Genomic DNA, 18,725 nt, shown 5'->3' on the forward strand with positions numbered 1-18,725 from the left:
TTCCTTTTGATGGATGATTTCATTAAAACCGGAGCTAAGTGAACCTGTCATTACTAGTACAGTCTCCACACATACAGTGAACTTGCTTCCCCCCACCCCGCCTTCAGCTTCCAGCTTTATTTATACTGTGCATCATCTGTTTAAAGCACTTCAGGCCCCTGGGATTGGATCTCAGGATGCTTAAAGATAGATCCAGGCATTTATTAATCTACGGTGCTGCGTTGTGAGATTTTCCACTTGACGCGCTGCTTTAAAAGAGATCATGAATCATTTGACTCCAGGAGGTGGACTCACTTTACCAGGGTGATTTACGTAAGTGAGATTTTCGGGGGAGTTTGTCTCTTTCCCTAATCTCAAAATTGTGAAAGACTGAATTTGGGTCATCATTGGTAGTCACAAAACTTAATTTCAAGTGGAAATGTTTATTTGTAATTCTTTAAATGGATCATGTGGTGTATTGGGAAATGTGTTAAATGAGTGTAGGTGTAAAATGGTTGCAAATAGCCAATGGGATTTGTATGCAGGGGTTGAGTTATTTTGAATTAACAAATGACAATGGGGTTTCCGTTCTTGCATTGAAGTGATTGGATTAGGAGATGCAAGGGCAGTAAAAGTTCAATAATGTATTGGAGAGTTGGGCTGAAGACACTGAAGAGAGTAGTCGACTGTAATGTGTTCAGGAGAACATTAAATAAATCTGTTCCGTTTATTATAAGTACACTTCGGAGTCTTCAGTAAAAGAACCCAGCATCTTAGGATGCAACAGATCTGTTATCTTTTTACAAGATTCTCCAAGGTATTAGATAACAAATAGTTAATTACTATAGCAGTTGTAGACAGACTTGTCTTTCAGGCTTTTATTTAAGTTTTTATGCTTTGTTCAGTTCTTCAGTGTCTTCACAAGTTCTTCAGAGGCAGACACAATATACTAGTTAATATACTAGTTAAGTTATACAGCAGTTGAGGATATTCCAAAATGTAAAGGTTGTCCAATATGTCCTCTTTGCCATCTCATGTTAGCACATCATTTTCAGATGTAGCCTAGCTTTGATTGTCCAGGCCAGCTCTGATTGACCACTAGCCGCACAGTTTGAGTAACCTCTAACTAATACTTTGCTCATTTGAAGCTTCAAATGTGCAGTGTAAACAGCAAAGTTTAAAGCCATCTATGATGTACACACCAGAACCCCGCTGATCCCTTTTATTTGGATTTTTCACCCAATCAAAAGTGTATTTATGAGAGACATACAGTGCAAGTATCAAATTCCACCCAAAGTTGTGCCCCATATCTGGAATGAGGTGTCATCTGTGACAGAACCACAGGTATGGGTTGGTTTCAATACTAGACCAGTGGTTCTCAACTTGTTTTGCTTCGGGACCCAAATTGAACCAGGTTGTCTCAGTCGCGATCCAATATTCACATCACAATGTTTTTGTTGTTGCAAAAATGCAATCTGGAAAAATATTTTAAATTATATATTGATAGTAAATGTATCAGTTATATTACAAGGGAACGAAAGTCCCCACTTTTTCGTTGTCAATAATTCCATTTTGCCTATATTCTTGATGAAGAATGTTAAGCTCACTGCTATGAGACCACAAAATCAACCAAATACGCTAAATAGCACTGCTAATAACTCTATATTGAAAATACTGTGATTGAAGACATAGTTCAAACTTCAAAGGTTACTTTCTACCTGGTTTTAGTCGTTTAAGTTTAGACTGGAGTATTTTTCATTAAATAAATCTGAAACTCGTGACCCATTTAAAACCTCCCACCAGCACCAGACTAGCTCCCCTCTCTTGGTCTTCTGTCAATCATGATTATCAATCAATCAATCAGTCAAATGTATTCATAAAGCCCTTCTTACATCAGCTGATGTCACAAAGTACTGTACAGAAACCCAGCCTAAAACCCCAAACAGCAAGCAATGCAGGTGTAGAAGCACGGTGGCTAGGAAAAACTCCCTAGAAAGGCCAGAACCTAGGAAGAAACCTAGAGAGGAACCAGACTAGGAGGGGTGGCCAGTCCTCTTCTGGCTGTGCCGGGTGGAGATGATAACAGAACACGGCCAAGATGTTCATAGATGACCAGCAGGGTCAAATAATAATAGCCGATCATTCAGAGTATCTCTACCCGAGGGATATCTTCACCACCAACTTACTATCCTGAGACAAGGCCGAGTATAGCCCACGAAGATCTCCCCCACGGCACGAACCCAAGGGGGGGCGCCAACCCAGACAGGAACATAATGTCAGTGACTCAACCCACTCAAGTGACGCACCCCTCCTAGGGATGGCATGGAAGAGCACCAGTAAGCCAGTGACTCAGCCCCTGTAATAGGGTTAGAGGCAGAGAATCCCAGTGGAGAGAGGGGAACCGGCCAGGCAGAGACAGCAAGGGCGGTTCGTTGCTCCAGTGCCTTTCCGTTCACCTTTACACTCCTGGGCCAGACTACAGTAAAGACTTAAAGTTCGAGACCGAGTCTGCGTCACTCACATGGATAGGCAGACCATTCCATAAAAATGATTAGGTGTGCAAAATTCCGGGAACTTTAAATAAATTCCCTGATTTTCCCAAAATCCCGGTTGGAGTACTCCTTCCTGAACTATTGAAAGTTGCCAGAATTCTGCAACCCTAGTCATGATTGAGCGCCATAGATCAGAATAGACTTGACAATTTCCACCTACTGGTGATCAAGTCAAAGTGACCCATTTGGGTAGGGTTTGGGACACGCTAAGCAGGATGTAAAGGCAATCAACAACTTCACAGAATCCTACTATAACTTTGAGAGTTTTCATTGGCTAGATAGGCTGCAAATATAGCTCGGAGCTGTCAATATATGGAAAATGAACAAGAATAAAATAATAATCTGCTAAAGTCCTTGTAAAGCGGCCAGAGGAACATTCCCACTTATCAGGGTTATACTGCTTGACATGTATGGGCCAAAGATGGCATGATTGCTATTATTAGTGAGCCGTGAATAAGGCTCTGGCTCGCTCCTGTTCACAGTAGTAGGGGGATGGGTTTGCAGTGAGATGTGAATAAATTACATAGGGTTTAGGTCCCTGTGCTTTGCCGAGGTACACTGGAAAAGGTTGAGCTTGTCAGAGCTTCATTAATGACTATAAGCGAGTGATGCGTCATTAAGCAGATCGACAAACTCATGTCTTATTTACAGTAAGCTTCTAAAGCCTAAATAATGAGTGTTAGACAACATTAAAAGAAAAGTGGGAATAGATTAAATGGATGCTTTGTTCAGTCATATAAAGGAAAAAACAAGTCTAAGGCCAGTCGGCACATTATGTCCAAAGGCTTGATTCATGTAGGCTGACCATCACTTTCAATAGTTTCCTTCAGTTTCTTTTTTTTCTCGGCTGATATTAGTCATCAAAATATTATGAACTGTTTCTCAATGGATTGGCGGCTACATTATTTGATAGAGATTTCTTCTCTCTCTCTCTGCAAAGAGTGCCACGAGTAGAGAAAGTGAGCCGGTGTCACGACTTCTGCCGAAGTCGATGCCCCTCCTTGTTCGGGTGGTGCTCGGGGGTCGACGTCACCGGTCTCCTAGCCATCATTGATCCATTTTTCATTTTCAATTGGTTTTGTCTTGTCTTCCTACACACCTGGTTCCAATCCCATTCATTACATGTTGTGTATTTAACCCTTTGTTTCCCCTCATGTCCTTGTCAGAGATTGTTTGTTGTTATGTGCTCGGGTTATTTTACCCATGTTTATTTTATTTATGTACGTTGGTTTTGTTTTTATTAAACTACTCCAGTTACACCAAGTTGGTTTCTCCTGCGCCTGACTTCCCTGCCACCTACACACACGATGATGACAGCCGGTGATTTCTCATGATGATGTCTCAGTCCAAATAGCTTCTCAGCTGCACTAATGCCTACTGTGCTGTACTTCAAAGCCACCCTGGTTCGAGTGGATGGCATTGTTGTGTTTTGCGCTCAAGTTCAGAAGTTTGCCCAGTCACTCCATGTGTTTTTTCACACGGTTACAAGAACAGGGACATGGGCGATAATGGAGCTGAAATCTGTTTGCATCACAAGGACATTGCCACAGACATGGGAAGAAACAGGGAGGTTAGAGAGAAGGCAGCCCTACAATAATAGAGTGAATGTGGTTTGTTGGTGCTCGATAGTAGGCCTACCTGTTAAAAATTCTGTTGTGCATTGGGCTGAAGTGCAGATGGGTCAAATGGTACAGTGCCTTGAGAAAGTATTCACACGACACTACTTTTTACCAAAAAACTGTGTTACAAAGTGGTATTATAATTGATTTAATTGTCATTTTTTGTGAACGACTACACTAAATACTCTGAAATGCCAAAGTAAAATAAATACAAAATAAACAAATATATCTTGATTAGGTAAGTATTCAACCCCCAGAGTCAATACATGTTACAATCACCTTTGGCAGTGAATCTTTCAAGAGATTTGCACACCTGGATTGTGCAGTATTTGCGCATTATTCTTTTTAACATTCTTCATGCTCTGTCAAGTTGGTTGTTGATCATTGCTAGACAGCCATATTCAAGTCTTGCCATAGATTTTCAAGCCGATTTAAGTCAAAACTTTAACTACAGTAGGCCAACCAGGAACATTCAATGTCATCTTGGAAAGTAACTCCAGTGTATATTTGGCCTTCTGTTTTAGGTTGCTGTCCTGCTGAAAGGTGAATTTATCTTCCAGTGTCTGTTGGAATGCAGATAACCAGGTTTTCTAAGATTTTTCCTGCGCTTAGGTTTATTCCACTTCTTTTTAAACAAAAAACTCTGTCGTCCTTGCCGATGACAAGCATACCCATAACATGATGCAGTCACCACCATGCTTGAAAATATGAAGAGTGGTACGCAATGATGTGTTGTGTTCGATTTTCCCCAAATATATCACTTTGTATTCAGGATATAAAGTTAATTTCTTTGCCACATTTTTTGCAGTTTTACTTTAGTGCCTTCCTTCTTTTCACTATGTCAATTAGGTTAGTATTGTGGAGAAACTACAATGTTGTTTATTCATCCTCAGTTTTCTCCTATCACAGCCATTAAACTCTGTAACTATTTTAAAGTCACCATTGGGCTCATGGTGAAATCCCTGAGCGGTTTTCTTCCTCTCCACCAAATGAGTTAGGAAGGACGCCTGTATCTTTGTAGTGACTGTGTGTATTGATAAGTGGTGTAAAGTAATGAAGTAAACATACTTTAAAGTACTACTGAAGTAATTTTTTGGGGTATCTGTACTTTACTATTTATATTTTTGACAACTTTTACTTTTACTTCACTGACACCCAAAAGTTACATTTTGAATGCTTAGCAGGACAGAAAATGGTCAAATTCGCACACTTATCAATAGAACATCCCTTTACTTAATTATACTGCTCAAAAAAATAAAGGGAACACTTAAACAACACATCCTAGATCTGAATGAAAGAAATAATCTTATTAAATACTTTTTTCTTTACATAGTTGAATGTGCTAACAACAAAATCACACAAAAATAATCAATGGAAATCCAATTTATCAAGCCATGGAGGTCTGGATTTGGAGTCACACTCAAAATTAAAGTGGAAAACCACACTACAGGCTGATCCAACTTTGATGTAATGTCCTTAAAACAAGTCAAAATGAGGCTCAGTAGTGTGTGTGGCCTCCACGTGCCTGTATGACCTCCCTACAACGCCTGGGCATGCTCCTGATGAGGTGGCGGATGGTCTCCTGAGGGATCTCCTCCCAGACCTGGACTAAAGCATCCGCCAACTCCTGGACAGTCTGTGGTGCAACGTGGCGTTGGTGGATGGAGCGAGACATGATGTCCCAGATGTGCTCAATTGGATTCAGGTCTGGGGAACGGGCGGGCCAGTCCATAGCATCAATGCCTTCCTCTTGCAGGAACTGCTGACACACTCCAGCCACATGAGGTCTAGCATTGTCTTGCATTAGGAGGAACCCAGGGCCAACCGCACCAGCATATGGTCTCACAAGGGGTCTGAGGATCTCATCTCGGTACCTAATGGCAGTCAGGCTACCTCTGGCGAGCACATGGAGGGCTATGCGGCCCCCCAAAGAAATGCCACCCCACACCATGACTGACCCACCGCCAAACCGGTCATGCTGGAGGATGTTGCAGGCAGCAGAACGTTCTCCACGGCATCTCCAGACTCTGTCATGTCTGTCACGTGCTCAGTGTACCTGCTTTCATCTGTGAAGAGCACAGGGCGCCAGTGGCGAATTTGCCAATCTTGGTGTTCTCTGGCAAATGCCAAACGTCCTGCACGGTGTTGGGCCCTCATACCACCCTCATGGAGTCTGTTTCTGACCGTTTGAGCAGACACATGCACATTTTTGGCCTGCTGGAGGTAATTTTGCAGGGCTCTGGCAGTGCTTCTCCTGCTCCTCCTTGCACAAAGGCGGAGGTAGCGGTCCTGCTGCTGGGTTGTTGCCCTCCTACGGCCTCCTCCACGTCTCCTGATGTACTGGCCTGTCTCCTGGGAGCGCCTCCATGCTCTGGACACTACGCTGACAGACACAGAAAACCTTCTTGCCACAGCTCGCATTGATGTGCCATCCTGGATGAGCTGCACTACTTGAGCCCCTTGTGTGGGTTGTAGACTCCGTCTCATGCTACCACTAGAGTGAAAGCACCGCCAGCATTCAAAAGTGACCAAAACATCAGCCAGGAAGCATAGGAACTGAGAAGTGGTCTGTGGTCCCCACCTGCAGAACCACTCCTTTATTGAGGGTGTCTTGCTAATTGCCTATAATTTCCACCTGTTGTCTATTCCATTTGCACAACAGCATGTGAAATGTATTGTCAATCAGTGTTGCTTCCTAAGTGGACAGTTTGATTTCACGGAAGTGTGATTGACTTGGAGTTACATTGTGTTGTTTAAGTGTTCCTTTTATTTTTTTGAGCAGTGTATATTTTAGCAACTACATTTACTTTTGATACTTAAGTATATTTAAAATAAAAAAATGTACTTTTACTCAAGGAGTATTTTACTGGGTGGCATTCACTTTTAATTGAGTCATTTTCTTTTAAGGTATCTTTACATTTACGAAGTATGAGAATTGAGTACTTTTTCCACCACTGGTATTGATACACCATCCAAAGTGTAATTAATATCTTCGTGCTCAAAGGGATATTCTATGTCTGCTTTCTTTTTTTTCTTTTCTCTTTACAAATAGGTGCCCTTCTTTGTGAGGCATTGGAAAACCTCTCTGGTCTTTGTGGTTGAATCTGTGTTTGAAATTCACTGCTTGTCTGAGGAACCTTACAATTATCTGTATGTGTGGGGTACACAGATGATGTAGTCATTCAAAAATCATATTAAACACTATTCTTGCACACAGAATGAGTCCATGCAAATTATGTCACATTTTTTTGTGCTTCAGAACTGTACCATTATGACTTGTGACATGTATGTTTGCAGCTTACAAAGTGTTTAAAATCAAAGTACTTACAAGGGATAAGCCCAGTTGGCATACTTTTCTAGTGTGATTCCATCATGATTATGTTCTTGATTGGACCACACTCATAAGCAGTGGCGATTTTAGCATGTATATCTTGGTGGGGCAAACAAAACAAAAAAAAGATGGAATGCATGCCAGCAAAGCCGCTACACTACAACACTAAACAATACATTAATTGCACTATAATGGTGACAAACGGTGCCCACAAACTGTTATGGCCTACATTACATAATTTATGCAGCAGCGTACAAGACGTGTGTGGACTCACCTTGTGCTGTGCTCACTTGAACAGGAAGGTGGTGCGCCAGTCCTTCGTGGGCAAATTTTGTCATAAAACTTTGTCATCAAAGTCTGGCATTCTCTGGATTTATGGTGCTTTCAAGACAACTGGGAACTTGGAAACAAGGTCGAATCATGATGACGTCAGTGATCTTCAGGTCGTAGCTCTAGAAAGAGGCCCGAGTTTCCGACTTACAATTCCGAGTTGGATGACCGTTCAAAACGTATTTTCCCAGTCGGAGCTCGTTTTTTCCCAAGAGTTCCCATTTGTCTTGAACTCATTGAAGTCAGATTTCCCAGTTCCAAGTTAACAGTTGTTTTGAGCACGGCAGAAATCATGCTGGATTGACAGCATGGCCAACGTTGAATGTTTATCATTCTAAGCTTGGAAAAGAGACACTTAGACCCAGAATTAGGACCACACACCCACTCCACTGAATAGCAGGCTAGTGATTGCTTTGCAATGCTTGCAGTTAGCCACTGATTCCTTCCAAACCACTCATTGTTAAATTGGCGATTTCCAACTTGTAATGTTTATGTCCAATGGTCGATGAGCACCGATACATTTTATCTATAATTTTTCTTTATTATTTCTCTTCATATGACAAGGGTTAAAAAGGATTTGACAGTAGAATGTCGACTTGATTCATGATGACTGCTATCTAAGATTTTGAAAGTATGATGTTGATCAGTCCAATCAAAGCTACTGTAGATATAACGTGATTTGACGTCATTTTATCTGTGGCCAATGACCTTGAATCTTCTTGGATGGGCACTTCTAATGTAACTCTATGGCAGCACCCAAGGGGCTTGAATTTTCGTTGTGTCCCCATGAGTGACAGAACACTGAGCCAATCATGGCATTTTGGAGCTGCATTACTCAAGAAAGCAAAAAAGAGACCATGTTAGTATGCGGCTTTATTAACTTTTTTTTTTACATTGTTTGCAAACTGATATGTAACACTTATTAATGCCAAAATAACATGATAACATGCAAAACATGTAACCCCCTGCCCCCCAAAAAATATTTTCTTTTTTTTTTGCAAAAAAATGTGGGGCTCAAAACAGGTGGGGCTCAGACAGCAGCTAGAGTCTAGGGACACCAGGGAGACAGTATAATATAATCTCACTGAAGTGGATTCAACTCACTGAAGTGGATTAAACACAGTATCCCTGATGCACTGGGCTAGGTGTTGGAATAGGTAAACCTGCAGACTAGAGCTGATGCCCTGTGTCACGAATTTGTCATGATTGCCAACCTACCTTGTCACATACCAAGGATTAACACTCTACCACCACAAAACCGCCTTAGTTTGTTTCCGGAAATGATTGCAGACATTATACTGGATGTCTGCACAGTGTCTTTACCTAAAGGTGCTTTTCACCCCATTGAACTTTGGCAATTGAGCTAAATGGCCCAATCAAGGCCAACAGCTGTAGTTGAGCACTGGCATTACAGCTGAACCGAATCAGAGCCCCGTTTCATTGTTCATTGGTGCAGTATTCTTCCGCCTTAGGTCTATGTGTTGTACTCTATGTGTGGTTGCAGAGAGAAAACAAAATAGGTGTTAATGCATGCCCTCAATAGGACATTTGGTTGATGTGGCACAAAGACATTGCTACAGGGAAGATGGTTTAACGGGGACCATAGTTTGCATCCTTTGCAAAAAGAAATCACAATATTCAGATCCTGTTAACAGTGATTAAAGTCTCTCTCTCTCCCTCTGTATGTTAGATCACAGCCATAGAGTCGGTGTTGTTTCTGCTTCAGTATGTGTCAGAGGACCTGGACAACAGGGAGAAGATCATCGTCATGGGAGACTGCTGTTACCTCAATCCTCTGGTGCGCAGGACCTTCCACTTCCTGGGTACGTGTTTTGGCGGTAACCTTCCTCCATACTACTTGCCAAATGCTTACTGTCCCCATGCAGAATGGCTGCCCGAATTCATGATATGGTAGCAAGGACCTTCGTTGCAATATAATGTCAAAGGTCTGCACTCAAAATAAGACAAAGATTGTTGGTATACTGTAAGTGGTGTACAGGAAATGTCTGACTCAAAATGATAAGTGATGATGAGTGATGTTAACCTATATTTAATGCAGCTAGTAAAGTACAATGTAGCAAGCTATCAGTAGTGTCAACAAAGTTAAACCTACCCACATATGCCTAGGTCTGGCTGCAGTCAAGATGGTGAATGGAATGTTTGTCATTGCCGTGTGCTTGCTTGAAGCAATGCTCTGTGGTGTTTACCCTTGCTGTAAGAAAATAACATTTCCAAAAGCCCTACAGAAATGAAGTGGAGCGGAATTGATTGGATAAAAGCTGTTTGAATATCTGTAATATAGTCATTTTTTTAACAGTGACTGTGTTTTGGCCAGTGACAGCTTATAGGACAGGAAGCCCAATGCTAGTGTAATCAAATCAAATGTTATTGGTCACATACACATATTTAGCAGATGTTATTGCAGTCGTAGTGAAATGTTGATGTTCCTAGCTCCAACAGTGCAGTAGTATCTAACAATTCACAACAATACACACAAATCTAAAAGTAAAAGAATGGAATTAAGAAAAAATATTAGGATCAGCAATGTCAGAATGGCATTGACTAAAATAGAATAGAATACAGTATATACATATGAAATTAGTAAAGCAGTATGTAAACATTATTAAAGTGACCAGTGATTCCATGTCTATGTACATAGGGCAGCAGCCTCTAATGTGCAGGGTTGAGTAACCAGGTGGTATCCGGCTAGTATTTAGCTATTTAACAGTCTGATGGCCTTGAGATAGAAGCTGTTTTTCAGTCTCTCGGTCCCAGCTTTGATGCACCTGTACTGACCTCACCTTCTGGATGATAGCGGGTTGAACAAGCCGTGGCTCGGGTGGTTGATGTCCTTGATTATGTGACATTGGGTGCTGTAGGTGTCCTGGAGTGCAGGCAGTGTGCCCCATGGTGCCTTGGGCAGACCACACCACCCACTGGAGAGCCCTGCGGTAGCGGGCGGTGCAGTTGCCGTACCAGGCGGTGATACAGCCTGACAGGATGCTTTCAATTGTGCATCTGTAAAAGTTTGCAAGGGTCTTAGAGGGCCAAGCCGAATTTCTTCAGCCTCCTGAGGTTGAAGAGGCGCTTTTGCGCCTTCTTCACCACACTGTCTGTGTAGGTGGACCATTTCAGATTGTCAGTGATACACCGAGGAACTTTAACTTTTCACCTTCTCCACTGTGGTCCATTCGATGTGGATAGGGGCGTGCTCCCTCTGCTGTCTCCTGAAGTCCACGATCAACTCCTTCATTTTGTTGACGTTGAGGGAGATGTTATTTTCCTAGCACCACTCCGCAATGGTCCTCACCTCTTCCCTGTAGGCTGTCTCGTCATTAATGGTAATCAGGCCTACTACTGTTGTCGTCTGCAAATTTGATGATTGAGTTGGAGGTGTGCGTGCCATGCAGTCATGGGTGAACAGGTAGTACAGGAGGGTGCTGAGCACGCACCCTTGTAGGGCCCCTTGAGGACCAGCGTAGTGGAAGTGTTGTTTCCTACCTTCACCACCTGGGGGCGGCCTGTCAGGAAGTTCAGTACCCAGTTGCACAGAGCGGGGTTCAGACCCAGGGCCCCGAGCTTGGAGGGAAATAGGGTGTTGAAGGCTGAGCTATAGTCAAGGAACAGCATTCTTACATAGGTATTCCTCTTGTCCAGATGGGATAGGGCAGTGCGCAGTGAGATGGCGATTGCGTCGTCTGTGGATCTATTGGGGCGGTATGCAAATTGAAATGCGTCTAGGGTGTAAGGTGGAGGTGATATGATCCTTAACTAGCCTCTCAAAGCACTTCATGATGACAGAAGTGAGTGCTACGGGGCGATAGTCATTTAGTTCAGTTACCCTTGCTTTCTTGGGTACAGGAACAATAGTGGACATCTTGAAGCAAGTGGGGACAGCAGACCGGGATAGGGAGAGATTGAATATGTCCGTAAACACTCGAGCCAGCTGGTCTGCGCATGCTCAGAGGACACGGCTAGGGATGCCGTCTGGGCCGGCAGCCTTGCGAGAGTTAATGCACTTAAATGTCTTACCACGGCCACGGAAAATGAGAGCCCACAGTCCTTGGGAGCGGGCTGTGTTGGTGGCACTGTGTCATCCTCTAAGCAGGTTAAGAAGGTGTTTACCTTGTCTGGGAGCAAGACGTCGGTGTCCGCGTCTTGACTGGTTTTCCCTTTGTAATGCGTGATTGTCTGTAGACCCTGCCACATACGTCTCGTGTCTGAGCTGATGAATTGTGACTCCACTTTGTCTATGTACTGACGTTTTGCCTGTTTGATTGCCTTACGGAGGGAATAACTACACTGTTTGTATTCAACCATATTCCCAGTCACTTTTCCGTGGTTAAATGCGGTGGTTCGCGCTTTCAGTTTTGTGTGAATGCTGCCATCTTTCCACAGTTTTTGGTTGGTTTGGGCAGGTTTTAATAGTGGGAACAACAACCCCTATACACTTCCTGTTGAACTCAGTCACTGTGTCCGTGTTTACGTCAATGTTATTCTCAGAGGCAACCCGGAACATATCCGGGTTGATCAAAACAATCTTGAAGCATGGATTCCAATTCCAAAAACCTTAGCATGGGAACTTCCTGTTTTGAGTTTCTGCCTATAGGAAGGGAGGAGCAGGTTGGAGTCGTAATCGGATTTGCCGAAGGGAGGGCGGGGGAGGGCCTTGTATTCATCCCGGAAGGGGGAGTCACAATGGTTGAGAGTTTGATGCACGCGTACTACAGGCAACGTGTTGATAGAACTTCGGTAGCGTTTTCCTAGTTTACTTTGTTAAAATCCTCATCTACAATAAATGCGGCATCAGGATATGTGGCTTCCAGTTTGCACAAAGTCCAGTGTAGTTCCTTGAGGGCCGTCGTGGTATTGGCTTAAGGGGGAATATAAACGGCTGTGACTAGAACCTAAAATAATGATCTTGGGAGGTATACGATCAGCATTTGATTGTGAGGTAATCTAGGTCGGCTGAACAAAAGGATTTCAGTTCTTGTATGTTGTCACAATCACACCATGAGTAGTTAATCATGATACATACACCAACGCCTTTCTTCTTCCTTGAGAGGTCTTTATTCTTGTCTGCGCGATGTACTGAGAATCCAGCTGGCTGTATGGACGCGGCCTGTATATCCAGAGAGCAGTCCCTGATGTCTCTCTGGAAGGAGATCCTCGCCCTGAGCTCGTCTACTTTATTGGCCAGGGACTGAACATTAGTGAGTAAATACTCGGACGCGGTGGATGGTGTGCACGCCTCCTGAGTCGGACTAGAAGTTCACTCCAAATACCTCTTCTCCGCCGGCATCTTGGAGCAGCCTCTGGGATAAGTTAAATTGCCCTGGGTGGTACAAACAAAGGATCCAATTCGGGAGTCGTATTTCTGGTTGTAATGCTGATGAGTTACCGCCACTCTGATATCCAAAAGTTATTTCCGGCTTTATGTAATAACACAAAAAAACATTCTGGGCTAATAAAGTAAGAAATAACACACAAAAAAACTTAGGAGCTAGAAGCAGAGCTACCATGTCTGTCGACGCCATTTTCATGACACACCGGCTCATGTTTCCAACCTGATTTTGTCACTATAGCAGGCCTTAAAGTACAGTGCCTTCAGAAAGTATTCATACCACTTGACTTCAAAATCAAATACAATTTTGTTGGTCACATACATATGGTTAGCAGATGTTATTGCGAGTGTAGCGAAGTGCTTCTAGTCCCGACAGTGCAGCAATATCTAACATGTAATCTAAAAATTCCACAACTACCTAATACCCACAAATCTAAGTAAAGGAATGGAATACGAATATATACAAGTAAATATATGGATGAGCAATGACAGAGCGGCATAGGCAATAGATGGTATAAAATATAGTATATCAGGGATGCGAACTAGTCACGTTTCGGTGAAATTCGCCGTTTTGAATCCAAAATAGGTGACCTACGTGAATCGTGCAGATCCGATGAGAAAAGTTTAGGGGGGAGAGGCTTTGGATCATTACTGGCTGTAAGCAAACGAGTGATGCGCGTTTGGAGAAATACCTGCTGTATCCAAGGCTCAGCCAGTCGTTCACATAACAACAGAATGCCGCACGCTACTGAAGAGAGAAGAGACAACCAATTTGCTAGTTACAGAATCAGCGCGCACTCTAGAAAGACAGCAGATAGTGCAAAGGCAGTTACAGCAGTGTGTCCCCTGAACTATTAACGAAGAGGGAGGTGAGAAGCCTTAGCTAGCCAGAGAAATGTTGAGCAACATTAGCCTACTTAGCTGATCTAATAATTTAGTTTATTGTGTGAACATTTTCTGGCTAATAAAGTCAGACAGCTAACATTAGCTAGCTAACGTTACAACATCGGATGAGCTAAAGTTAGTAACCTAACCAATTCGCTACAGTATTAACTGGTATACGACTCCTTGCCGTTCCTCAAGTTATAACGCGTTAGTTGCTTACTGGACCCTGGCAATCTGTGTGAAATGTTAACTAGGTAACTAGCTAACTACTATCTGTGAACTAATGTTTTCCCTCTACCGAATGTGGTTAATTTTCAGAATGAGAGAATTAGGTGAAAATGAGGCGTTGCTTCATTCAGGGATCAAGTGTAGCTGGAGTTGGGCCTGATTTATTATGCTGGATGTCAATAGAGGTGAAAGAAACGCCATACACTTTCCCTCTTTCAATACAGTGGATAAAAAGGGGCATGCCACTGGTGTACTCTCTGCCTGAAAGAGATTATACCAACCAAGGGTATCATGCTCTGCTGGCACATTGTAGAACAGATGTCCACAGGCAGAAAGTGTACAATGTAATAATGTGCAGTGTAGCCCAAAGATATTGCTTTTGTTGTGTTGAACTTGACAGTAACACTTTTGTGTGAGTGAGGGGGGTTATTTTTGCACACATGTCGTCTTGTGCACTTGATCGATGTCTACTATAGTGGCCACTATAATAGAGCAAACATAGAATGCCTGTTTGTTTCATTCTATTTCTACTTTAACCCTAGGATGCATAGTAAACATGACATCCCAAGAATGCATATGCCGGGTCAAAATGACCCGATAATGTCTGTGTTTTATTTATATGTGTCTAAAATATTATTCATTTTGTGGAACATAATTATTTGGACCTTTCAATAATTATTTTGTTTGAAATGTTTTTAGTCGCTCTTCAACAGTTTGATACACATTTCAATGATAACATATTATGAAAATTCATAACAGCTATTGAAAATCTTAGCATATTTTTATTACAATCAATCTTACAATCAAAGTTTCACATTCAACCTTTTGGTGTGAAGAACAAAATAAAACCACCTTAAGAATATTTTATAAAATTTCAAAACATTTATTTGAAAATCCAAAGTTAATCATCACTATAAACGACAACACTAACAATTGTGAATTCAGAAAACATGAACACGAAAAGGAACAAAGTGTGCGTCTTAGTCCATTAATTTGTTACAAACCACAAGCATAAGAACATGCTCTTTGCAGATGGGTGTGTTGCACTGAGAACGCCAGCAGCTGACTTTTCCATCCTTTGCCCTTGGGCAGAGCTGGCACCTCTTTCTCTTCTGGCCCTGGCTGCTCTGAGTGGGGTCTTTGCAGAAAGGTGTGCTGAGAACACCAGCAGCTGACTTTTCTATCCTCTGTGTTGGGCAGAGCTGGCACCTCTTCCTCTTCTGGCCCTGGCTACTCTGAGTGGTGGTGGCATGGCTCTCTTGCATCACCCCACATCCTTCCATTGCCTCAGTTCTTCTGTGGAGATGGGAGAACCTTCCAGAAGAATAACCATCTCTGCAGCACTCTAACAATCAGGCCTTAAGGTAGATTGGCCAGACAGAAGCCACTCCTCAGTAAAAGGTACATGACAGCCCGCTTGGAGTTTGCCAAAAGGCACCTAAAGGACTCTCAGACCATGAGAAACAAGATTCTCTGGTCTGATGAAACCAAGATTGAACTCTTTGGATGGGATGCCAAGCGTCATGTCTGGAGGAAAGCTGCTCATCCACTGTGACACAGTCGCTGGGTATGAACCTTTACAGTTTGCTGGAAAAGGTCCCACACATACCGGAATGCTGCCTCTTTGAACACTCTGGTCCTCCTGTCATCAAGCCTCAGGTAGTGACGGATATCCTCATATCTTCCGACTGACATGGTGGCATTATACATTGGATTCTGCAGTTGATCCAAAAATAGCTCCCGTGTGGAGACATCCCACCTTTTCTCTATGCCAATAAAGGCCTTTAGTTCCTCTTTGTTGACCTCTCTCCACTCTGTCCCTTTTGCTGTTGCTATTCTCCGTCCTTCTAAATTTGTACACTTTAGGACCTCCTCAGTGATGTTGTCACTAATGAACAGCTCCCAGGCAACTTTTGGTGACACACAGGCCCTGGGCAGCTCCTCAGGATGTTAATGGCTTCTGGTCCAGCCTTTAGTGTGTGTGACCCATTTTTACTCAGTCTGTTTGACTGGTTTTCACTCTGCTCAGAGGAGGAGTCCTCCCCATCTGGCCCAGCGTTGTCCGGGTTAGGCCGTCATTGTAAATAAGAATTTGTTCTTAACTGGCTTGCCTAGTTAAATAAAGGTTAAATAATAAAAAAATAGAATAACCTTGCTAGACCTTGCTGTGTAGCTATTCAGCTCAACTACCAGTAGTTCGTCATCTCACCTAATCCAGTTATGGGCAACATTTATTGGGTGGGGGCCACAAAAAATCTGAACTCATCCTGAGGAACCGCAGTTGCTTGCTGGTCTGCGTACCCACATCCATACCCACACATGCAGTCAGAGCTGTCCCTAGACTTTTGGGGGCCCTAAGTGAAATTTGGCGATTTGGATAATGTTGCCATGGTGGGGAGAGAAAAATGTGCAGTTTACAAAATAAACAATTTTGGATAAGCCTAAATCAATTACGGCACTGTTGACCACCCCCCTCCTGGCACCCATCCTTCTGATGTTTCTTAATGTTCTTCTTCAGATAGTGTTTCAGTTCATCCTCCCAATAGCACAAAGTGGATGGCCCTTGATAATGTCTCTGACCTGAGCAGTGTACAGGTTGCTGGCTCGGACTCACGGTAGAAGTGGTGAAAGACCATACTGAACGCCATTGTCGTCATTGCTTCAGCTGGTTAGGGGAGGTTGAGGTTCACACAGTTCGTGGTCAAATGATCCCTACCATGCATCTAGATACCATCTGTGGTCAACTTCGCCATAACCTCGAGAGAGGACAGACCAGAAGAACAGTTTAATTTAGGGCAGTTCTGAGTTATTTACTGTGTGACAAATTATTACTACTACCAATATTGTTAATACATATTTCTAAAACAAATGTCAAAGACAATAACACACAGTTGAAACAATTTTTTTTTTTTCAAAATTGGCTTGTATTCACCTATCATCTTGGCGGTCTCATTGCAGAGTTACAGGGTCAGGGAGTTAGAGGGCTAATCCTTAGCGTGAAATCCCAACCATCCAGCAGACCCAATCTGGTGAAAGTTGTTATTGAAGCAAGAAAAAAATGAAGAAAACTTCAACCCACTTGGAGTAACTCAACCATTACCAACATCTTTTTCCTTTTACTGGCAGGCATGTGAAGAAAAGCAATTTGCATATTTACCAAAGGCCCAGGGAACCTAATTTGCATATGTACCATAGGGGACCGGTAATACCCCGTTGGATACATGACTCTCACATCGTGACTCATGCGTCCCCAAAAACCAACACTGCCTAATAAATAAAAAATAACAAATCAAATTACAGCTCTTGATAACTCCATAAAGGAAATAATTGTATCTCATAAGGTAATGGTTAAACAGACTAGAGACAGGTGTCCCAGACTCAGGGGCAGTGCTCTCACCCTGACCTTCACGTGGCCTGAATCACACATAGGACTATTGATAAATTATAAACTTGTTTATGATCCGGGCACTTTTAACTGCTCTCCCAAGGCACTTGCCTTAGTAAGACTTTCAAAGGGAGAGATACATAATCATTCATAAACAGCCGTATATGGAATTCAGACACATTAGATTATGCAGTGTCCCGATAAGGTGAGTAGGTACCTTCTAAAGTTAACAATCCCAGAGCCCCTCTCTTGTAATCATTGTCAGTTTGACCTGTTGCATTGACATACAAACAGTCCCTGGGACATAAACTATGTTGGCGAGAGAAAAATGTGCAGTTTACAGCTAATTACCTGTAATTCTACATATTTTCCCATGGGACGTAGAGAAAATGTTGTAGTTTTAAAGAAAGTTTGCTGCAATTGTAAACATTCTGTCAAATGTGCAGTTTCACAGCAAATGTCCTGTATTTCTACACATTTTGCCATAGGTTGGAGAGAAATGCTTGACATTTTTTAAATTATATCTGAGTGAGAGTGACTAACAAAATCGACTATGATTACTACAAGTTTAGATAGCTGGGGAAAATTAATTTACCAATCCAAAAATGTGGCTGACATGGGCTAATTGAGTGACTGCCAGTGACTCACATAACAATAGAAAAACTGCTGATACACAACCAAACCTCTAAATTGCACTTTGTGTATTCTACTATTCTAACTCTCAACAATAAGTTGAGACCTCCACTGATGCCGCATTCACATGCTAGTCGGAACTTGGAAACTCTGAAATGTCTGATTTGGTAATTTGTTGAACACGACACGTAATTAACTACAAGTTAGACATTTCAGAGTTTCCTAGTTCTGACTAGCACGTGAATGCTGGCGGCATCAGTTCCCTAAAAAAACTATTCTGCCAGAAGTTCAAGCTGGAGGAAGACATTCAAGGTGATGGACTCTCGTCTAGACAAAGATAATCACATACTCATCATTAGTCTTTGACTCATTTAACACAGTGGTTGGAGACCACCCTGTCTCTTCACTTCCTCACCTCTAACCTTTATTGATTTTTTTT

At 42.5% G+C, this 18,725-nt stretch overlaps 1 protein-coding gene across 1 annotated transcript in view; it reads left to right on the forward strand.

Moving 5' to 3' along the window:
- Positions 1-18,725, forward strand: part of LOC106568899 (phospholipid phosphatase-related protein type 5) — a 72,007-nt gene that overhangs the window by 11,926 nt on the left and 41,356 nt on the right. Inside the window, exon 2 of the mRNA XM_014139688.3 lies at positions 9,502-9,634. Coding sequence (XP_013995163.1) covers positions 9,502-9,634 — 133 coding nt within the window. The remainder of the gene's footprint in view (positions 1-9,501; positions 9,635-18,725) is intronic.

The sequence above is a fragment of the Salmo salar genome, chromosome 14 (genome assembly GCF_965601325.2).
Source record: "Salmo salar chromosome 14, fSalSal1, whole genome shotgun sequence".
Classification (NCBI taxonomy): Eukaryota; Metazoa; Chordata; class Actinopteri; order Salmoniformes; family Salmonidae; genus Salmo; species Salmo salar.